The sequence below is a fragment of the Globicephala melas genome, chromosome 14, assembly GCF_963455315.2.
Source record: "Globicephala melas chromosome 14, mGloMel1.2, whole genome shotgun sequence".
NCBI lineage: Eukaryota > Metazoa > Chordata > Mammalia > Artiodactyla > Delphinidae > Globicephala > Globicephala melas.
In genome coordinates, this window is record NC_083327.1 from 57,969,034 (window position 1) to 57,993,356 (window position 24,323).

General features: G+C 37.1%; 1 protein-coding gene across 3 annotated transcripts in view; it reads right to left on the reverse strand.

Moving 5' to 3' along the window:
* Nucleotides 1-19,984, reverse strand: part of MED23 (mediator complex subunit 23) — a 42,791-nt gene extending 22,807 nt beyond the window's left edge. The window contains exons 1-12 of one of the 3 annotated variants that reach the window (XM_030853436.2): nucleotides 19,754-19,984; nucleotides 19,369-19,400; nucleotides 19,123-19,210; nucleotides 16,235-16,359; nucleotides 14,017-14,128; nucleotides 12,493-12,591; nucleotides 11,821-11,922; nucleotides 11,283-11,352; nucleotides 9,889-10,001; nucleotides 8,482-8,577; nucleotides 7,916-7,933; nucleotides 2,650-2,850 (exon numbers count right to left, since the gene is read on the reverse strand). In XM_030853436.2, coding sequence (XP_030709296.1) covers nucleotides 2,650-2,850; nucleotides 7,916-7,933; nucleotides 8,482-8,577; nucleotides 9,889-10,001; nucleotides 11,283-11,352; nucleotides 11,821-11,922; nucleotides 12,493-12,591; nucleotides 14,017-14,128; nucleotides 16,235-16,359; nucleotides 19,123-19,210; nucleotides 19,369-19,400; nucleotides 19,754-19,801 — 1,104 coding nt within the window. In that variant the 5' untranslated portion in view covers nucleotides 19,802-19,984. Of the gene's footprint in view, nucleotides 1-2,649; nucleotides 2,851-7,915; nucleotides 7,934-8,481; nucleotides 8,578-9,888; nucleotides 10,002-11,282; nucleotides 11,353-11,820; nucleotides 11,923-12,492; nucleotides 12,592-14,016; nucleotides 14,129-16,234; nucleotides 16,360-19,122; nucleotides 19,211-19,368; nucleotides 19,401-19,537; nucleotides 19,734-19,753 lie in introns of those variants that run through there. The other 2 variants (XM_060283316.2, XM_030853437.2) reach the window with 2 other exon arrangements.
* Nucleotides 19,985-24,323: the final 4,339 nt, after the last annotated feature.

A 24,323-nucleotide genomic window follows, 5' to 3' on the forward strand; every position in this document is an offset into this window, starting at 1 on the left:
TTCTGCTTTATAACCAAGTGAATCAGTTAGACATATACATATGTTCCCATATCTCTTCCCTCTTGCGCCTCCCTCCCTCCCACCCTCCCTATCCCACCCCTCCAGGCGGTCACAAAGCACCGAGCTGATTTCCCTGAGCTGATCTCCCTGTGCTATGCGGATGCTTCCCACTAGCCATCTACCTTACGTTTGGTAGTGTATATATGTCCATGCCTCTCTCTCGCTTTGTCACAGCTCACCCTTCCCCCTACCTATATCCTCAAGTCCATTCTCTAGTAGGTCTGCGTCTTTGTTCCTGTCTTACCCCTAGGCTCTTCATGACATTTTTTTTTCTTAAATTCCATATATATGTGTTAGCATACGGTATTTGTCTTTCTCTTTCTGACTTACTTCACTCTGTATGACAGACTCTAGGTCTATCCACCTCATTACAAATAGCTCAATTTCATTCTTTTTAAGGCTGAGTAATATTCCATTGTATATATGCGCTACATCTTTATCCATTCATCCGATGATGGACACTTAGGTTGTTTCCATCTCTGGGCTATTGTAAATAGAGCTGCAATGAACATTTTGGTACATGACTCTTTTTGAATTATGGTTTTCTTAGGGTACATGCCCAGTAGTGGGATTGCTGGGTCATATGGTAGTTCTATTTGTAGTTTTTTAAGGAAGCTCCATACTGTTCTCCATAGTGGCTGTATCAATTTACATTCCCACCAACAGTGCAAGAGGGTTCTCTTTTTCCACACCCTCTCCAGCATTTATTGTTTCTAGATTTTTTGATGATGGCCATTCTGACTGGTGTGAGATGATATCTCATTGTAGTTTTGATTTGCATTTCTCTAATGATTAATGATGTTGAGCATTCTTTCATGTGTTTGTTGGCAGTCTGTATATCTTCTTTGGAGAAATGTCTATTTAGGTCTTCTGCCCATTTTTGGATTGGGTTGTTTTTTTGTTATTGAGCTGCATGAGCTGCTTATAAATTTTGGAGATTAATCCTTTGTCAGTTGCTTCATTTGCAAATATTTTCTCCCATTCTGAGGGTTGTCTTTTGGTCTTGTTTATGGTTCCCTTTGCTGTGCAAAAGCTTTGAAGTTTCATTAGGTCCCATTTGTCTATTTTTGTTTTTATTTCCATTTCTCTAGGAGGTGGGTCAGAAAGGATCTTGCTGTGATTTATAGCATCTAAGTTTTACATTTACTAATTACTTTTTCTCCACTCAAGGCACACCCAGCAAAGCCTTTTAAATTATTTTAATATTATATGTTTTCTCCCTGACCTCCAAAACAACTATGCATATCAAAAATTAAATGTTTTAAAACATGATTAAGTCGATAATGTATGCATGAGAATCAAGTTTAATTTTGGAATATTACGAAAAATATTTCATCAAAACACGAGTACTTTATTATACCAAAAGGATGAAATTTATTGTTTTTACTCCTCAAGGACTGGTTATCCAACACAACTGGTTTCCTGGTTTCCTGTAGATTATAACAGAAACCAGTGGTGGTGATCGGGGTGGTGGGTAAGTGGTGGTTGAAAGGATTTTAACAACTCTTATGAAAATATTTCCCCCAAATAATCTAGACTATCAAGATGTTATAGATACAACAACACTATTTTATTCCTATTCAATGTGTCCAAAGCCTTATGCCTAAAACCACCCTTTCCACAACTTACTCTTCCACTTGTATTCCCTGTTTCGGATTCATTGTTCTACTCTTTCATTCACCTGTCTAAGCAGAAACCAGTGGGTGATCCTAGATTCCTGTTACTCCCTGTCACCTATTGTCACCAAGTCGTATTCACCTCCCAGCATACCGGGTTTCTGGCTCCTCCTCTCTGTCCTGGTTTAGGTCTTCAGCATCTCTCACCCGGACCACTGCAACAGCTCCCTTACTAATTTCTTTGCTTCTGATTTTGGCTCCATCCATCTCTACATCACTGTCTTCCTACATGTGGTCATTAGCAGTAATTTTTCCAACTTGTATATAATGATGTCATTCCCTTCCTCATTTGCTTCCCAAAGTAAATTTAACTCAGAACAAACACAGGGTCATATAAAGTTCTCCATGTCTGGCCTTACCTTCCTGCTTTCTTCATCTCACCAACACTTTCCCTTTTACATTTTTCTTTCCAGCTATCACACACTTTTGTCCCTTTCCAAATGACCATCTTATTGTTATGGAAACACTTTCCTATCTTTTCCTCTTGGCAAATTTCTACTTGCCTTTCAAGTAATAGTTTCAAGATCCCTTTGAGAAAGCCATTCCTGATGTCTTTAATAAGGACTATTCTCTCATTCCTATCACAAGGAAACATGCTTCCATTATGTGAACTATAATATTATAATCAAATTGTTTATACCTATATCTTCCCACCGGTAAAGAGCTCTTTGAGGGTACTATACTAGTGCCTTTTCATTTTGTATCTCCTGGTCCTTGCACTGTGAACATGTGGAATGAATAAGTGAATGCAGTTTTTATGGTGACAAGAAAATGAGAAGTTAAGAAATCATAAAGGCACTGAACAAAACAGAAATCAGAGCTCGGAACTTCTGTTCACTAGGTAACATCCACACCAGTCTAAAACATACTAATCAACAGGTAAAGTGGCTCTGGCAAAGGGTGTGGTACTTACCTTCTGATGAAGAGAAAGGACCATATGTGGAAAACTTGCAAACTGGAAAAGCACAAAGAAAATGAGCTGACTCGAGAGATGCTGCCAGAGGAGTTGGCTTGTTCCCCCGTCATCAAACTTCTCCTCGGTCTCCGATCGCTCCATGGCATAAACCACCAGATCCACCAACTGGTCCTCCAGCACAGGGCAGCGCTGCTTGTGCTGTAGGGCAGAGATTAAATACAGTATTCCAAAAGCCTCCCGGTTAGTTTCAGAAGTTACCAGTTAATGGGCATTAATCGTAACAAGAGGCTGAGAAGCATGGAATGAAGTTGAACTTAGAAAGTTAAGGTTAGATTTAGTCTGTTAAAGCTGCATCATGTTACATTATCATAGAGGACGAGTATCATAAAAAATTATTTTTCAGGTCTCACACAAAACAGCCTTCCCATTAACTTTTGACTTTCACTATAGACATCATTGTTCCAATATGACAAAGGGCACTACACAGTAGAAAATTTTGTTATTTATTTTTTGAACAAAGATCATTTAAAAGACAAACGAAATGGGGATAACAGTATTAAGTTTGCAATCTAGCTCAAAATATGAAAACCCTGGATTTCCAGGAATTAAATACTATGACAGGAGAGCAAACAAAGCAGTGTGTGATCTATTTATTTAAAAGTAATCACCACATGTTTACACTAACTTTATATACAGAGGTATATCTAAATAGCTTCCAGATTACTCAATGTCTATTTTTCAACGTGTGGTATTGATCTGATACTGAAAGGAAAACTTCCTCTACAAAAAAAAAAAACCTTGATCTCAAAGTTAAATCTCTGCTCTTCCCTCTTAGAAGCCAAACATAATGCAGCTTTAATTTTAAATTAGACTATTTTAAAAATCTAAAACAAGAAAAAGAATTGAGTTTAAACACTAAAAATGAAAATGCAACTTCCCTTTCTAGAGGCAAAAAGATTTATGCTTTTTTAAAGTGATTTTAAAAAATGTACTTTTACCAAAAGAAATATGTTAAGCCATATTTTAAGCCATTTTTATACTTTTAATAAAATGTTATATGACTCAATAGCCAGGCAGTTGGAAGCCTTTCTAATGAATACAATACTAACATAGATGCTTTCCCTATAAACTTTAGATGTGATTATTAGTCTTTTGCCATGAAAAAGGGATATGATTTCCTTAAATTTAGGGGAAAAATGCAAAATGGGGACAAATTTGGAAAAAAACAGAACATAATGAAGAGCATCCCCTCTTTTGCATGCTTTCTGCCAGCTCCAAACTTGTAAAGCTCCAATATAGCTGCACTTTCTTAAAGCATGCAAATAAAACAAACATCTATCCAAAACAGTAAGCATCAATGGTTGTTTCATATTTTTTCCAAAAACACAATGCCATGATCACAGTTCAATCACATTACAGGTTTACGAAGAGCAATATTAACACCACCAGCTGGGACTACAGTACTTTTCCTCCAAATGTAATTATCATTATGAAGCAGAGCAAAGTGCAACAGACAACACTACAAACTATTTCTTAAATCAGCATGCACAACTACTGTGTACAGGGCTTGAAATTCACTAGTTCTGCCAACCACCAACAACCTAAGAAATGTGTCAGACAACACAAATTTAGAGCGAGATCATTCAAAGTATACAAGAGTCAGAAAAATTTGTGAAAAGAAGTAAAGCCAGAATTTCCAGTAGGAATTTTTCTTCAGTGATGGGAATGTGCTGCTAGTTGGAAACTAACCAATTTGTCATCTATTCCTCCATCCATGATGGTCTTCCATCAGTCTGCTTCAGGAAAAAAGAATAAACTAAACAAAATTGGTGTTTAGCACCTGGGTCATTTTTGAGTTTCCCTTATTAGTATTAGCTATTTGTTTCAGAGAACTGGATTTTTACCTACATATTTTTAGGACTGCAGTGATTGATGGTCATATAGTTAATGATTTAGAGGAAAACCAAAAATATTAAGATTTCGGCAAAGTAAGAACAACTAGGAAATTTACAGTCAAAGCTGATAAGCTTTCAGTATATACCATGACTCAAGACTACCCCCAGATTTTCTGTTAACAATTAAATCAGTCAGGAATCTCTACGGCACCAAATGCACTGGTTGGTCTGAGGGTAGCAGAACATCTATTAGAATGAACTCTATATTTCCCGGATGTTTTTGGTTAAATCCAAGGATAGTTCTCACACCAAGTTTAGGGATAGCTTACACATGTTCCTTTTTTTACTCGCCAATTTTAATAATACCAAAAAAAAAAAAAAAAAAAAGAGGGAAAAACCTGGAATATAAAATGATCTGTGCTAACTACTTTAGAATAAGTTTTGCTTTAGTTTTCAACTGCTAAAAGATAATTACATTAAAATTAAGATTCTCCACCACGTAAGTTTTATAAAGTGGAAGAAATGAAAATTCGTAAATCAGTTTAATGATCTGTGAATAAAGGCTAATTATCAGTCACAGGGTGTGATAATTCTGGTAGCCAACGGATGCTATGTCTATGGCTATTCACAACTTGCTGAAAGCTTTCATAAATTTAAGTCTTAAGATATAGGCATACAAATTGAATTAGTTTACATCATATGTATATGTATGTTTAGTTAAAGCCTGTGTTAACAATAAGAATCTAAATTCAGTATTTTAACAATGCAATTTCTGCATAACAGCTCAAACTGTATCGGAAATTTGTATTAAATTTTCAGTTTTGGTAAATGCTGAAAATCAGGCACAAGGAATTAACAGAAACATTAACATTAAGCCCCACCCATGCCCCTGATTTTTTCCCACCACTATTTAAAATGGCAAATGATAATGCTTTCCGTCTTAGTAAGCATATCCTATATTAAGTGGCCCCTGACATTTTCATATAAGTTTTGGTACTGCTTCTGTGGTGCAATTTTAACATATTGTACTTAGGTGGGCGTAAGTTAACTTAAAATCATTATTTCAGTGCCAGAAATCAATTTTAAAGCAGTATCTATTTAGGACAGGTTGGGAAGAAAAATCCCATTGTATGTCATTTATCATATTCTCTACCAATCAGAACTGGAGTCCCATGCCAGTTAGTACCACGTTCAATGGTGCCTTTTAAGGATAAACTGAGCGATCAGTCTAGTACTTCACTGTTTCAGGGTAGCCAGAGTTCATATACCACCACAAAAGAGCTTGAGGAGTGAATCTGTTTTGTGATGCTCTTATTCAGTACAAAGAATACAAACTCTTGTGCAAATATACAAAACAGGATTCTTACACTGTGAACACTACCTTGCTGGTCACAGAACTGGGCTATTTATGACCTTCTGAATGCAACCAATTTTAGGATAAAATACCATAGCCCAATTCCTACTGGAAAATGCAATATGGACAGCTCTTAAAAGGTTTCAAAGCTTTAAGTAAATTATTGCATTGCTAGAGAGAGGACAAGAAAGTATAGTGCAGGATATAGTTCTGTAATGATAAAAGATGTGATGAGATAACTTGTTTATTTTTAATCATATGCTTCTTATACAGTGTGCTCTCATTTTCTATCCTACTCTCCAGGTGGTAAAAATAATATATCAAGTCAATGCAGCATATTATCTTACAAGTGCGCTCACTACAGTTTTCTCCCAAAACAATTAATGATGAATTGTGAACTTTTGACAATGTTTACACTACAGTGAGATCAATATTAATAATGTTCTGTCAGCATTTCCATTATAAACTTTATTTTTTACGGATTTATGTCTTAGTCATAAACTTTTTTTAGGTTGAAACTTGTTACTGAAAGGATCAGATCAGAAACACCCTTCTCTAAATTTTGTCAATTTCTAGTTTGAGACGAGCTGCCCCCAAAAGCAAAAAGCTAAGGATGGCTAAGGATATCTGGGGGAAGGTACTTGCAGCTCAAATGACCATGGGTACATTTATTCATCAAACTGCAAAAAGAAACTGAGTCAAGTATGCCTTAAAGTGCACTGCAAAAATTAGTTTTAAGACATAGCATGAAGCATTCTTTCAAGGTTCACTGAATACTTACCTCTAACTCAAGTGAAAGCTGATCAGAGTTAAAGACTTGGTGTTTAAGATGTTACATTGACAGGTTATGTGAGGTTAACTGTCAGATACTGTGGGGTGAAGCAGTTTCAGTTTCACATGAACAAAGGCTTGTCCAAACAAGGAGACTTGGTAAATTTTTCAGAAGAAAAAACTTAAAATAATAAAAGAGATACTGCTACTAGGGTGAGGTTTGGCATGCAAAGTTTCAACACTGAGCAAGTTTTATGGCCAAGCTATATGTCCTTAAAAATAGGGCTTTATAAATGGAAGCACTGGCACAACCTTCACTATAGTATTGCAAACAGCAACGCTATTTTATATAACCTAGACAAGAATGTCTTTTTAAAATCAAAAAGCTGGTCTATTTTAATATGTTGGGCTCAAAAATTTTTAACAAAAATAATGAGAACCACTATTTTGCTTAAAATCTCAAAGGTGAAAAGTCCTGGAACAGACTTGGGACTGTATAAGAGTTTGGTTTATAAAGTTTGGCCATTTCGTGTTCCTCCTGCCACAGGTGGACTTCAGCTGCGAGGCGCTCACTGCAGGAGGAGGACACTTCTGGCAAAGACTGACAAAGAAGGGTGTTTGTCAAGCAGGTGTGGGGTCACCTAAGAGTGCGACATTTCTTAGTCAATCTCCATGTTTCCAAAAAAACTTCCCCATGTAAAGCGTACCACTCCAACTTTTAAAAGTAACATATCTCTGTTAAAGTGCTTTTGTTCTCTTTTTTGTTTTGTTTTTAATTTGTTTTTGTTTTTAGGCAAAGCAACGTAAGTATTTTTATTGATGTTGTTGTTTGTTTATGTTTTAATAGTCTGGAAAGATAAAGGCCACCACAAATCTTTCCATCTCTGAAAATTCCACCAGGCTAGCTTTAGCCCTAAAGTATGAAAAACAGTAAAATGGAGTGGGAAGGAAAAACAACCCATCAAAAAAGTGACAGGCTTTATCATGTGCCAGGTGTTGTCTCTTGATTTGATTAAAAAAAAGAATATTAAAAAAAAACAAACACCAAAAACCAAAAACAAAAACAATCCACCAAAAACAACTCTCATATCCCAAGAAGAAATTCATTTTAGTGGCCTTGGTCTCAGCATGGTCCTGCCAATTTCAAGCCCCGACCATACATGTATTCTCTAAATGGAATCAGTGGCTACAAAGCGGCCAGCGTATCGTTAGTCACAATACAACAGTAAGGTTGTGAACATACCTGAGCAATGTTCAAGGTCTAGAGCATTGGAGGATGGGCAGGACAAGACAGGACAGAACAAAAATAAAGGAAGAAAAAAAGAAAAGACAAAACAGTGACTATGAGGCCAGCCTCAAGGAACCCAGAGTCAGCACAAACCCTCCCACATGTTAAACCACCAAAAACAAACACACACCAAAAAGAAAAAAAAAAAAATCAGCAATTGAGGCCATGCTGAAAATACCAAGGGTTATAAAAATAGACACCCAAACAACAAAAAAAGTCAAAAATTATGGTTAAGTCATGTGTAGGTTTCTCTGGCAAAAGGTATACTTGAAACTGGCCTTATAGAAAAAAAAGCAATGCAAAATAAACCAATTTTTAAAATATCTCCTTCTTAATTTAAATATTCTTAAAGCAATATATAAATGATAAGAACAATACATTGTTTAATAAACCATATATTAAAAAAAAAAATCACCGAATAGTTCTTAACTGTTTTGCTCAGTTAGCTATAGCAAAGAAAAGAGAAAAGAATAGTGCAGATTCTATGCAGAATTTACTAGGTTTCCAGCACAGTACAGTACCTGCTTATTTAAACCTAGCATATTGCAGACCATATCCCTGGAATAAGGCTGCTCCAAAACATATCTCAACAAAGCAGTCTGTGGTTCAAACAGATCCTTTAAAGAAAATAAAGAAAATTATTGCTTCAAGATCAAAGTTAATGTTAATTCAAATAATTTGAAATTGGGATCAAAAAATCCTCTAAAGGCACTTGTTACCTTCACAGAGTAGGCAGTATCTAGTGGAAAAAAATCATAGGATTTTAGTGCTTACAATTAATCTGTTCCCACCCCTCATTTGATAAATGATGTAACTGAGGTGAAGGGACTTGCCCAAGGTCATAGAGGAAAAGTTAGAAATGGCTTCAGCTACAGTCACGTGGAAGTCTTAAGCATCACTGTAGGGAAAGGATTTTTTTCCCCAGAAATCTAATCAAAGAGGCAGTTTCTATTCATTCTCCTACAAGTGTAAACATAGACATCATTTCCAAATTTGGAGAGGACTTGATAGCACACGGGTTAAGAGTTCAAGTCCTGACTATACTATTTCCTAAATGTGGGGCCTTTTAGTCAAGTTACTACCCCACTCAATGTCTCAGTTTCATCATCTGGATAATGGAAATATTAAGATGATAGTTAAGAATAAAAGTTGTTGCAAAGTAAGCTCTTAAAACAGTGCCTGGCACATAGTAAGTTCACAATAAGTTCCTCTGTTTTCATTATTACTGCTATCATGATTGCAAATTCCATTTAGTTTTCCACTTTTTCATCTTCTAAGGTTTTGCTGACTAATATGCCAAGAACCCAGCATTGTCACTTTAGTTGCACTATTTTACAATCCTCACTTTTGGAAGTTTCCTAATCACTGTCTATGTCATTTTTGACATGAAAACATTTACATGATAACTATCTTGCCCTCCCCATACCCTGCTCTGTCACTACTCCAAACCCCAAGATAATAAAATAAATGTCATATTTCATTATAGCTTTATGTCTATATCACACATTTCATTTTATGGATATCTGTGGATTTTTTTCCTTTGAGAAATTTCTACTCTACTTTTGTCCTCCCCTTCTGAAAAAAATCTAACAAACAGGAGGCTCACTCCTCAAATTTTAGGGACGCTGCAAACTCATTTTTGGTCCCTGCTTTGTAAAGGAAAAGTGAAAACAAGGAATCAATTAAAAACTTCAATTTTCTAACACCAAGTGCTTTGCCAGAAGTGGACCATTGGAACATAGACACCTGCAATATCATAAACCACAGGCGGTACTTGGATATTGAAATCATGATAAACCATAAACTATCTTTCATTAAATATTTACTTCTTCAGTCTATGAAGAGACAGTTTAGCATTACACATCAAATACTCCAGGATGAAGACTCTTAGACGGATGGAGAAAGTTCCATCGTATTTAGTAACATACCTTATCATATGGCAAGAGGCCTTTCAAAGGAAAACGGAGAGTTGCAGGGTCCAATTTCCATGAATTACAAATGGCGCCTGAGTTATTTACAACTGGCAGAAGGCTGCAACGGCCTGTATGCATTACAAAAAAATGTTTCTAAATAAATGTGAACATAGCAATGCCTGGTCCTTCATTCACTCTACAACTATTTAATGAACATCTATGCTGAACCAGGCACTGGTTAAAAATATGTTTTAATTAGATATAAGTTTGGGAATTTTCTTTGATTATTTTTAGCCCAGATGGTTAAAGACCAATTTGTACAGGCCTTCTAAACTCACAAATGTTGCATTTGTCCAGGGACAGAGGTCGGCAAGCTACAATCCATGGACAAAATCCGCCTGTTTTTGTAAAGCTGTACTGGAACACTGTTGCTTTTGCACTGTAATGGCAGAGTTGAGTAGTTGCAGCAGACTGTATAGCCCCCAGAGCCTCAAATATTTGTTATATCACCATTTATAGAAAAAGTTTACAGACGCTTAATCTAGGGTCAACCTGAGTAACTTTAAAAATGATGCTCCTAGAAGCCTTAGATGTAGTATATGACCATCAATCAGTTCATGTATCCAAATGCCTGATAAATACTGTCACTGCGATGTCCCACAGGCACCTCAAGTTCAACATAACTTAAACTAAATTCGTCATCATCCTTCTCAATCCTTCCATAATTCATTAAATGATGTCAATATCTACTCAGTTACAAAAACTAAAAGCCTAAGAATTATCTGTCTAGTGTCTGTTTAGTTTTTGTATTTCCAGTGTCCAGAATAGCACCTGACTCACAGAAAGTGCTAAAAACTTCATCATTGACTAAATAACGTCTATATTCCAGGCTGTTCTGAGGCCACCATGATTTCTAGAAATTATTCAGGAATATATATGAGCACTGCAAAAACTGCAAATCACGTGCTTATTTTTAAAAGAAAATTCTGAGAATCTAACAAACATGAAAAAATGGAAAACAAAATAAATGAAATACAGAGCAAAGGTGTAAATTGGAATGGGCTGAGAGAGTCAGATAATCGAGGGGCAGATCTACTGCGACTTCCAGTTGCCTAGAGATTCCATGGTGCTTTACTAGCTCTATTAAAAGTTCCCTCTAATCACCAGGAAACACATCTTCTAGAATGGTTCTATCTGAAGCTTAGACCAGTCCAGACAGTTGCTTTTCCTTCCCTGTACTTAACACACAAAGTACCTGAAGCAAGTAAAAGGACATTATTAAGCTCCTAAAGTTATACTAAAATAACAAGTCACCAAGACATGTATAAGATACCATCCATCAACTTTGTTCAATAGTCAGATCACTAAAGACCAGGTACTATTTAGTATATTTTGAATTATAATCCTACCGCAAATGGAGTTGATCCTTGCTGTGGGCCTGAAGGTGTCCACAAAGTCTGATACCAGGTTTCCAAGTAACTGACACAAAACAAAACAAAAAAGTATAAAAATAAAATCAAGATTGCTCTGAATACAAGAATCATTTACATAAAATGAGATAATATGTAAAGATTTAGTACAATTCCTGGCACATAAAATTACTCAAAGGTTAGTTCTCTTTTGCTTCCTTCCAAACAATTACTGACCAGTTCATTTCTTCCTGAATTAAGCCAGGTCATACCACCATGTTCTTAGCTATTTGATGAAGCTATGTATATTTCATCACAGAATATATAAACTGTCTCAGCAGGATGGCAGAGAAATGAAAGAAATACATATTACGTATTATCTAAGGATAAAGTGTAAAAAGAATAAGCACACAAAAAAATCACATTATTATCTAAGAATAAAGTGATCATTAAAAGAATAAGCACACAAAAAATCAGATTAATATAACGATTTTTAATAAAACTTTCTATTAAAAATTTTAGAAAATATCAAATTTACCCAGTGTGGAAGTTTTCCCTCAGGATATAATTTCCTGATCTCTGTGACTGCAAAATATGCTGGTAATAAACAAGCATTTCTTTCCAAGATATATGCTATAACCTAAGAAAAATAAGAGGGTGATGTTATTATTCTGACTAGTCCCACAGATAAGCCCCTTAAATGCAACAACAACAAGAACTATGGTATTAAAAAGTAGAGATATTACTTCATGGATTCACTGGGCTTAAATTGTAGCATAAAAAATTTGTTTATATGTGACTATCTAAAAATGAAGATTAATAAATACTAAAATGACTGCTGATAGTAAGAAACATTGAAAATGCATCAATTATTGGTAGACTCTAATAGGAAGGCAACAGACTAACAATTCTTGCAACATTAGTTACAAAGCACAAAGGTCTTTTAAGTTGTCCAGGCTGATGTTTTAAAATGGTTGAAAATACTTTAATATCAATATTGTTGCTTTCATAGTTAAAAACCATGAATTAATTAAAATATAAAATTTCCCTCTGAAATAACAATGGAAGTGAAATAGAACCTTTAAAACACGATTTTTGTAGAAGTAAAGAAGTGGAACGTTTTACAAGCTACCATAAGTTTTAAAAGCACAGAACTATGTAAAACTAGACTTTTTTAAGGATATGATCAATGAATTGCAGACATGTTTACCTCTCTTGCTGCTAGAAGCTGCTGTACTACAGCTGAGCTCACTGTATTGGGAATTGTTAAGGTTTTCTCCAAAATCACTTTTAAGAGATCTCGAACACCCTGATAGAACAAAAAAGTCATAGGTTAAAATATAAAAACGTCCCCAGTGCTAGTTAACACATCTAAAGTTTTCAAGGTTATACACTTGGAAAAAAAAATGTTACCCTCAAGGTCACACTTTTGATTTTTTCTGAACCAGAGCTAACATTCCACCTCCTAACATTAACCCAAGACAAGTGTCATGTTCCAAAGCAGGATTCTAAAGGATGGCTTGCAATATGAATGAACGAAGAAAGTCACTTATAAATAAAAATTAAACTTTCCACACTCTGCTAAGCTTTTTTGACCATCACAACATTAGAAGAGTTTCTATTACTATGAGGGGCCAAAAAGTTTAATTTGAGCTTAACGGACAGAAATATATTTGAATATAACTTGAAAATACTCTGAAAACATGGACAACAATACAAACTTTCTGGCAGATGACCTTTTCTACTCCTTCCCATTGCATATTCTAACTTTATTCCCCCTTCTCATCATCCATCACATACTTCAATCCCTCAAACTTATCGAATAAGGCCATTCTGTTAACTGGTCATCCATATCTATCACCAGTTGCATTATTTCAGAGCAGAATCTGATACATAGAGAAGAAATTTCATTCCATAGTATAAACAATGTGATCAATCTTGTAACAAAGACAGACAAAACATATATATGAAAGAAATTAAAAACAATTATAAAGCACCATACAAATAAGTACGGAGGTAAAAACCACATATTAATGCTAAGAAAAGTGAAGTACAAGTACAGAGAAAATAATCAGAAAAAGCTTCTTAGAATTAATTCAAGCCAATACTTATCAGTTAAGTCATTTTAGATTAGCAAAAATACAGACATAAAGCACAGGGTCAGGTATTGGCAAGTCTTTCAAAAAGGACAATAACAAAAGTGGCTTGAATGAAGGAGAAGCTTCTGCAGCTATGGAGCTCCTGAGATGTATTATGAGACACAATTAGAGACTGTATGCTGTTGTTTTTGGTCAAGAGCAGAGTGCTGAAGACACCAGTTAAGGAAGGAAATGTGTCCAAGGGAGGTCAAGGTGAAGCAGGACTTGCTCCCTTCATCAGTTGATGCCTGCATCTCTTCTCAGTTCCATACACACCTGCTCTGTGCTTTCATTGGAAAGGGGCCCCAACATCCTAAGAACTGTGGCATGAAGGGACCCAGAGTCTGCTTGGTGACTTCCCTACTTGTCACAGAAATTTACCAGCCACCTGCATTTTTAAGAATGTTGGGAGGGGAGCAGAGAAGCTGCGAGAAACACTGAGCAATTTTAAATCCCTTCAGGAGATACAACAAAAAAGGAGATTTTGTAAATGGTTCCACTTCATTTCTCCCATGTGAAATTATGATATGTACACTGAAAAAGTAATCACACCTAACAACGATTACTTTTTATATTGAATAATTAGGAAAAAATACCTTGTAATCCACTCCTCCAATTATTTTCCGAACCAGTTTAAATGTTAAGGCCCAAAGCTGTGTTCTTTCCCATTCAAGTGTGTCAGAGTTTATCAGGGATTCACAAACCATCCTAGAAAAAAGGAATACCCATTCCAATTACAAGACAGAATTTTTGCAAGTTCTCTAATAGCCAAGGTCTGCGTACTTTGGATATTATATTTGCCACAGTAAGGTGTTTTTTTTTTTTTTTTGGCCGCGTTGGGTCTTCATTGCTGTGCGCGGGTTTTCTCTAGTTGTGATGAGGAGGCTTCTCATTGCAGTGGCTTCTCTTCTTGCAGAGCACGGGCTCTAAGGCACATGGGCTCAGTAGTTGTGGCGCAGGGGCTTAGATCTCCGTGGCATGTGGGATCTTCCCAGACCAGGGATTGAACCCATGTCCCCTGTATTGGCAGGCGGATTCTTAACCACTGTGCCACCAGGGAAGCCCCAGTAAGTATTTTTCATAAAGGTACATATTACTCAAGCACACTTTCAAAAAATTACGTATAGTATTTTACATTTTTTACTTATATGAAAGACTAAACACAAAGTAGAACTAAATTATATTAATTACATTATATTTTTACTAGAAAGATATGTACCAAAAGCTATTGGTTAAATATTTACCAGTTTGTGGCAAACTGTATTTTTCCAAGATGGCTGCAAGAAGACTTTCGATTCCACATGCTCTTCTAAAATGTGACATTGATACTCCTCCCATGAAAAGTATCAGTGTCATTCTCTACCCCTCAACCTGGGCAGGCCTAATACTGGCAAATGGGATGCTGTATGACTTTCAAAGCAAGGTGATAAAGCTTCTGCCTAGCCCTCTTATGAATGCTTGCTCTTGGACTCCACTACGCTGTGAGAAAGTCCAGGTTACATGGAGAAGGCACATGTAGGTTCTGGCCAACAGTGCCAGCTGATGTCTCAGATGACAGCCAGGTATCATCCACCAGCTATGAATGGGGAAACCTTTGTCATGACTCCAGTCATAGCCACTATCTGATTGCAATCACGAGACCTGAGAAAAAACTACATACTACTTGCCCAGTCACGCACTATAATCGTGAATGTTAATAATAAAAGGATTATTATTGTTTTAAGCCACAAAGTATTGAAGTAATTCATCACACAGCAAAAGTAAACTGGAACCGACTGAGCAATTCCATTCCTGGGTATATAGCCAAAAAAACCAAAAACACTAAACTGAAAAGATACATGCACCCCAATGTTCACAGCAGGATTATTTACAATTGCCAAGATATGGAAGCAACCTAAGTGTCCCTCAACAGATGAATGGATAAAAAAGACATGCCATACATACACACACACACACACACACACACACACACAGTGGAATACTACTCATCAATAAAAAAAGAATAAAACTGTGTCATCTGCAACAACATGGATGGACTTGAAGGGTATTGTGCTAAGTGAAATAAGTCAGACAGAGAAAGACAAATATGTATGATATCACTTATATGTAGAATCTAAAAAATACAATAAACAATCTAGTGAATATAACAAAAACAACAAAAGTTAACTGGAACAAGCTCATGAACGTGAGTGATTTTAGTCTCTGGACTGAAGAGCAAAGTCTGCCTGGTTTTGAGCACCGTAAGTATACAATTCTAAGAATACTGCATCCTAGAAATTAAAAATGAGATATTACAAAGGATTACTTGTTGAGCCCAACTTCCTTCTTCATTCCCTCAACCAATTTCTAAACATTAATAAAAAAGAAAATTCTGGGCTTCCCTGGTGGCACAGTGGTTAAGAATCCTCCTGCCAATACAGGGGACACGGGTTCGAGCCCTGGTCCGGGAAGATTCCACATGCTGCGGAGCAACTAAGTCCGTGCGCCACAACTACTGAGCCTGCGCTCCAGAGCCCATAAGCCACAACTATGGAGCCCGCGAGCCACAACTACTGAGCCCACGCGCCACAACTACTGAAGCCTGGGCGCCCTAGAGCCTGTGCTCCGCAGCAAGAGAAGCCACCGCAATAAGAAGCCCGCGCACAGCAACGAAGAGTAGCCCCCACTCACCGCAACTAGAGGAAGCCCACGCACAGTAACAAAGACCCAATGCAGCCAAAATTAAAATAAATAAAATAAAATAAATACATTTATAAAAGAAAGAAAGAAAGAAAGAAAATTCTTTAGATTGCTCATATTCACCATTAAACGTACCTGGGTGGAAGGAGACCAGTCTCGACCGCCATTGCTAAGCAGTCATAAAGAAAAGAAATTCTTTTAGGACTATGCTGGCCATGAATGAATTTAACAATCCACTGGATGCATTGTTCGTGAGATTCCTGGAAAATCAGAAAATAATTATGCTTTAGGTCTAAACTTACATTTTGTAACTAACAAATAGCTAACAGTACCTGGGAGTATATCAAGACTATGAATGATATACTCCATTATAAATTCATGGATGAAAACAAATTCTAAAAAAAAAAACTGAAAAAATTCAGATTTAGTACTTGAGTTATAGTAAGCTTAAAATCATACAATTATATAAACTTCCACCACTTTTACTACATGGCACCTCCAAAAAGAGTACGATTTTATTAACATATTCATGATCAATAGAAAACTCTAGCAAAGATTGTGTACGGCATTGTAAGCAGTGCCCTTACTGGCAGATATAAATATTCCTGTCACTGGGGGAAAAATCCACTATGAATTAGTACATCAGCCTCATGAGAATTTCGTGAGTCTAATCCCTAAGAGCCCAATGAGTTATGAATCTAATGACATATCCAATTTCTAGACTTGCAAAACTTTAAATCTGATACCAAAATGTAGTATCCAAATCACAGATTATCTTCTAGGATATCCTCAAGATGTCCTGCTCCTCTGTGCTACCACTGTCCCTGATACACACTTCTACTGTTGAACATATAATGCTGATTTAGAAATACTTATTTTCTTCCCAGCTCCTCCATTAGAATATAAAATTTTCAAAGACAAGGGCTGTGTCTTAACTCATAAAATGTTTAATGAATTATTAAAATATTAAAGTATGTCATAAAGATGTTCAACATCACTCAGAGAAATGCAAAAATAAAACCACACTGAAATAAAATTTCTCCTGTTTTTAGATTGGCAAAGATCAAAAAGTTCAAAGATCAAAAAGTAGATTAACATTCTATTACGAGGCTCTAGGGAACAGATACTCTTATACATTGCTATCGGGAGTATAAATTGGTAAAACCCTTATGGAAAGCTATTAGGCAATTTCTATAAAAACTACACATAGACATACCCTCTGACCCAGCAATACTATAAATTTATTCTGTGTCCCATGCATAAAACTGTTCATTATAGTATTATTTAAAGTGAAAAAAGGTAAGAAGCAACCTGTCAGTTGGTAGGAGACTGGTTAAATAAAGGAAGGTGCAGCCATATAATAGAACATTATGTTGCTATAAGAAAGTAAGAAAGGAAGGCAGAAGTAACTTAAGAGGATTGATGTAGAATTACTTTGAGAATTTAATATTAAGAGGAAAAAAGCAAGGTGTTAATGAACAGTGTACACGGCATATGAACATTCTATAAAAATGATTCTATGCATAAAACACTTCTAGGGGCTTCCCTGGTGGTGCAGTGGTTAAGAATCCACCTGCCAATGCAGAAGACACGGGTTCAAGCCCTGGTCGGGGAAGATCCCACATGCTGCAGAGCATTAAGCCCCTGCACCACAACTACTAAGCCTGTGCTCTAGAGCCCGCATACCACAAATACTGAAGCCTGTGCACCTAGAGCTCGTGCTCTGCAACAAGAGGAGCAACTGCAATGAGAAGCCCGTGCACCGCAACGAAAAGTAGCCCCTGCTCACTGCAACTAGAAAAACCTTGCACGCAGCAATGAAGACCCAATGCAGCCAAAAATAAATAAATAAAATAAATGTATTAAAAAAAAAAGAAGGAAACATGAACTGGGAATGCTGTTTGCAGACAGAAAAAGAAACAAGCAATTAAGCTAAGAAAGATGGAAGGCAGATTCATCATTGGGTCCAACCCTTTGCATTTTGTACCGTATGAATATATTATCTATTGAAAGATAATTAGGGTGCTTCCCTGGTGGCGCAGTGGCTAAGAATCCGCCTGCCAAAGCAGGGGACACGGGTTCGAGCCCTGGTCCAGGAAGATCCCACAAGCCGTGGAGCAAGTAAGTGCATGCGCCACAACTACTGGGCCTGTACTCTAGAGCTCACGAGCCAGAACTACTGAGCGCGTGTGCCAGAACTCCTGAAGGCTGCGTGCCTAGAGCCCGTGCTCTGCAACAAGAGAAGCCACCACAATGAGAAGCCCGCACACCGCGACTAAAAGTAGCCCCCGCTCACCGCAACTACAGAAAGTCCGCGTGCAGCAATGAAGACCCAACGCAGCCAAAAAATAAATAAATAAAAAGAAAAAAAATAATTAAAAGTAAAAGAAATTTAAAAAAACGAATGCATTGAAACTCTGTGATTCATGTCTGAGTAGCAAGTCGTAACCACCAGCAGCTCAAGTGCAAACAGTTCTCATTTTCCTACCAAAATGCACCACGAGAAGATAAGGTACTACTGGACTATGAGCTCTTTAAGGATCACACACTTTGTCTTTTTCAAGGCTGCATTTTCTGGTGAATGTTCTCTGTTACTAAGTTTTACTGCTCCTTTCCTCAATTTTATTATATCTTTGTACCCTTATTGTGGCATCTTTGTATCAATGCTGGGCCAGTTTCCAGTTCCTAAAAATGGAAAATTTTATCCATTACACTCCCTAACACAGCTGTTTAGAAGTACACCAAATAAATCAGCATAGGATCAAAATGGTTTTATATAATCTAACTTGGGAGAGATTTATAAAAACAACTCACTGTGCTATCGTCAACCTGATTTTTCAATACAGATTCTCTACTGGAAGAATACAAATTGAAACAAATGGAAATCAGAATTGACAAATAAAAGATGATGACAATTTTATTTCTCCTTTTCCAGAAAGACCTTAACAGCAACATCAAAGAAAATGTGAAAAAAGAAAGGGTCAAAATTCATCAGCTGAGTGTATTAAAAATGCAGAGCTCACCTGAGAAAGACCACCCCAAAACTGTCTGAAGGCCCCCAGACAGCTAATTAGTTTTGTTTTTTCATCTTCAGGGGTGTCCATAAACATGCTAAAAAACAAAAATAGCATTATTTGCCACTAGTTTTAAAAAGGTAATTCAACATAATCAGAATAGTGGATCTTAAAAACCTCCAAAACAGACCTAAATAAAATCTTACAAAGATACACTCAGGTAAAAACAGAAAAATCTGCCATGCATATACTCACCCAGGGAAAGCCTCTTCTATAATTTCCGTTTTCTGTTAACAAAAAAAAAAGTAAACGACGTGAATTTTGTTTTTTTAAAAAGGGAGGGGGAGGGGCGTGCCCGAGCAAAATAATACAATGCAACAAGGGCAAGTCACCTTAATCAACAACGCGCAGAAACAAACAATACCTGCCTGCTTGGCCTGTAACAAAGGGTGTTGTGGATTTCAAAGGAGACTTGGAATTGGACAGCAGTTTGAGAACTGCTCAACCGTTGCACACATACACGGTTTCACAACAAAGAAGAGATGGAGGAGAGGTTGCCCGGGCCAGGTTTCTTGAGTCGTTGCCCGCGAGCCACCCCCTCTCCCAGCCATCGTCCTGGATCCCTGGCCGTTCCACTCACCACCACCTCCTCAAAAATGCTCTGCAATTGCGTTTCCATCTGGACCATCTCCCCCGCCTTCCTTGGACACCAGGCGCGCTGCCCGGGTCAGACCCGAGCTCCGGCAATGGAGGGGCAGAGGACCGCAGACGCCTGTAGGAAACCTCAGCTTGCCGGGGTCAGTTTCTTCCCCAAGCGCCCAGCTGAGTCCGTCCCCTGTTTGTTGCAGGGCCCAGCAAACAACCGGAAGCTGCACGGAAGCCGGATCGCTGGGTGTCCGCTGATTACGAAACCCGCAGAAACTAGGGACACAGTCAGATGGTTCCGCCTGTGGAGAAGTGCGGCGCGCGAGCCAGACGAGAGCGCCCCTAAGTGGAACCTCGAGCCTAAGTCACCCCGAGGCCCGGTCGGCTGCAGACCGCCACTTCGCGGCTGAAGTGGGAATTGCTTCCCGCTTGGTGCTGATGCTTTTGCACGGCGGGAAGAAAACAAGCTTGAGACCCAGGGGCTAGAGCCTGCTGGAAATGCTCCTCTTGCGACCTGGGGCAACCTGATGTCTACGAGCTGCTGACCTTCTAGGACTCCGTCAGCAGCCTGAAGCCAGGAGTTGAAAGCTCACTTTTCTAGACGACAGGGACAATGCCTTCTCGACTATGGTAACCTCAGTGCCTTGCAGAGTGCCAGAAGCACAGCAGGCTTTCAATGAAGGTTGAAAAGGTGAATGAACGCATCACTACTGATTTTTAATTAAAGTAATCGAATAATAATATATACTGTTTTCAGTTATGATCATCAAAAAATAATAATATTTATCAATTACTAAATACATATAGCCTCTTTGGTGGTGGGTAGGGATGGAGAAGGGTGGCAAAGAGGAAGGTTGATTCAGTGGCATGGTCGGAGCAGATACACTGAGTGGTGTGCCCCCCACCGCTGTATTCTTTGAAGCATCAGTTGACATTTTTGTGGAAACTTGCTCTCATTCTTCAAGCTGATTTAGGTGTCTCTTCTTTGTCTTCATATAACACTTTTGTGTGTAAGTAGTAGAGGACTTCATTTATGGAATATTTATCCACCGTTCCCTCAGTGCTAGACACGGTGATAGGTATTCACTGAACTGTATTACAGAGTGTATTTTGCAGAATATCTGAGCTATTATAGAAGGGTGACAGAGCCAGAATTATTAAAATCCAAGTACCCTAGCAACCTATTGTTCTTTTTTGTATGCTAAACAGATTATTTTATTGTGGATTGTCTTCAACCAGATTCACTTCTAAGACAGCTTTCATTTACTAGCAGATTTCCATGTTTCGGCTCTGTGTTTCGAAATTGGTATATTCTCTCTTTTTAAACATCTTTATTGGAGTATAATTGCTTTACAATGGTGTGTTAGTTTTTGCTTTATAACAAAGTGAATCTGCTATACATATACATATATCCCCATATCTCCTCCCTCTTGTATCTCCCTCCCACCCTCCACCCTCCCTACCCCACCCCTCTAGGTGGTCTCAAAGCACCGAGCTGATCTCCCTGTGCTATGCGGCTGCTTCCCACGAGCTATCTATTTTACATTCGGTAGTGTATATATGTCCAGGCCACTCTCTCACTTCGTCCCAGCTTACCCTTCCCCCTCCCCGTGTCCTCAACTCCATTCTCTAGTCTGCGTCTTTATTCCTGTCCTGCCCCTAGGTTCTTCAGAGAAATCGGTATATTCTCAGCAAATGCCAGCTACTCTTGATATTGGCCAGGGCTTGTACAATTAAGTAGGTAAAATGGTCAGGTAAGAATTATTTGTCATAACCAAATACAAAGTAATTTTTATATTATGCTTGCTGATGCTCTATTCACTGAATAAAAGTTGACCATCCATTTCTAGACCTTCTTCAAGTGTTTCCCCCCAAGTCATGTTTTTAAATTGATGTATAATTTGTATACAGTGAAATGCATATTTTAAATATACAGCTCCATGAATTTTGACAAATGTTGACACTTGTTTAACTACTACCTCAGGCAAGATATAGAATATTTCTATCTTCCCAGAAAGTTCTTAGAGTCCTTTTGCAGCCAATCCCCCTCCCAGAGGCAAACACTGGTTTAATTTAAGTAATCATTAATTAGTTTGCATGTTCTCAAAGTTTATATAATTGGATTCACACAGTATTTACTATTTGTGTCTAACTTCTTTCACACAACTTTGTATTTTGAGATCTATCCATGTATATCATTCCATCATATGAATATACCACAGATTATTTTTCAATTCACCTGTTGATGGATATTTACATTTTCAGTTTTGACTACTACAAATAAAGTTGCTATGAACATTCTCAAACAAGTCTCTCTGTAGACATATATTATTTTTCTAAGAGCAGAATTTTGGAGTCATATAGTAAGTATATGCTTAACTTTATAAGAAGTTGGCAAACAGTTCTCCAAAATGGTTTTTACTCTTCTTACACTCTGATACTATAAATTTGTGTGGTTTCTAATTGCTCTACATCCTTGTCAGCATTTAGTGTTGTCAATCTTTTTACTTTTAGCCGTTCCAATGGGTGTGGATTTTCCTAGTGACTAATGATGTTGATTTTTAAAAAAATGTGTATCTTATAAGCTTTTCAGATATCTCTCATGAAGGGTCTGTTTAAGTCTTTTGCTTGCTATTAATCAGGTGATTTCTTATATATACATTTATTTGTAGGAGTACTTATATATTCTGTATACAAGTCTTTTATCAAATCCATGCATGGTGAATGTTTTCTCTCTGTTTTGGCTTGCTTTTTCATTTTTAAAATGATGCCTTTGATTAGCAGAAAATTTTAATTTTGATGAAGTCCAATTTATTATGTTTAAATTTTATGGTTATTGTTTTAAGTAGCCTATGAAATCTTTATCTACCCTAAGGTCATGGAGCTATCCTCCAATGTTTTCTTCTAAGAACTAAGCTTTATAGTTAGTATAGATAGTGTAGATATATAGCTCAAGTATTTACATCCATGATTCATCTTTAATTAGTTTTTGTAGGTGGGGTGCATGTGTGTGTATGTGTTAGGGTGGGGCAGGGCTCTCTCCTCCTTGTTTCCAGAGGGGTCATGGCAGCTGCCTAGGGCTGAGTTGCTCAGCTGCCACCCTGATGGGCCTAGAGAACAGAGCCTCAAGCTAAAGAGAATTATTCTTGAGCCTTAAAGTCTAATGGAATTTTCCCTGCCAGGTCTCAGACTCACCTGGGACCCATGTGACCCCTTCTTTTGGAACAGGAATGCTGGTCTCACCAGTGTATTTTGAAGCAGATAATTTGTTTTGTAGTTTCACGTGTTCATAGAAAGGAATTTTGCCAAAGGATGAATCATACCTCTAGTTTCATCCATTTGTTCCATCACCGTTTGTTGAAATTACCCTTCTTTCTTCATTGCATTGCCTTGTATTAGTCTGGGTCTCTTTTTAGACTCTCTATTCTGTTCTTTTGATCTATTTGTCTATCCTTATGCCAATATCATATTGTCTCAGTTGCTGTAGCTAATTAGTAAGTCTTGAAGTAAGGTAGCTTAGGTTCTCCAAATTTATGTTTTAAGCTTATTTTGGTTATTCTAAATCCTTTGCATTTCCATATAACTTTAAAAATCAGCTTGTCCATTTTGATAAAAAAATACTGAGATTTTTATTGGGATTAAATTGAATCTATAGTGTAATTTGGAGATAATTGATACCTAAGCAATATTAAATCTTTTAGTCCACAAACAGGGTTGATCTCTCCATTTATTTAGTCTTCTTTTATTTCTTTCAGCAATCTTTTATAGTTTTCAGTGTGCAGATATTACATATCTTCTGTTAAATTTAATCTTATGTATTTTATATGCATTTTGGGGGGATGGTATTTCAAGTAGCATTTTAAAAATTCTGTTTTCCAGTTGTTTATTGCTAACATATAGAAATAAAATTGCTCTTTGGATATTGGTCATTAATCCTGCGACCTTGCTCAATTCACTTTTTAGTTCTAGTAGTTTTTTATAGAACCCTTAGAATCGTCTCTGTCCACAATTGGTTGTCTGTAAATAGGACAGTTTTACTTCTTCCTTTTCAACTTACTTCTTCCTTTATTTCTGTTTCATGCTTTACTGTATTGGCTAGGACCTTCAGCAGTACAATGTTGAATAGAAGTGGTGAGAACACACACCTTTGCCAAGTTCTTGCTCTTAGGGGGAAAACAGCCTTTCATAAAGTCTGATGCTAGCTGTAGGTTTTTCACTGATTTTCATTATCATTTCATTGATACTGTTTGTCAGATTGAGGAAGTTCTTTTCTATTCCTAGTTTACTGGAAGTTTTTATCATGAATAGATATTGGACCTTGTCAAATTTTTCTCTGCCTCTATTGAGATTTTTCAGTTTTACTCTGTTAATGTGATGGGTTTAATTGATGGGGTTTTGAATTGTGGGAGAAGGGAATTTCCCCCTCTTTTTCCTCTTAGTTCTTTTGAATGGCAATTAAAATGACATAAGGCAGATTAACAGGAGAAAATCAAATTTACTACATATATACAGGGAACCCTCATAAGCATAAAGAATTCCACAGGCAGTAAGGCAAGATGAGGTAT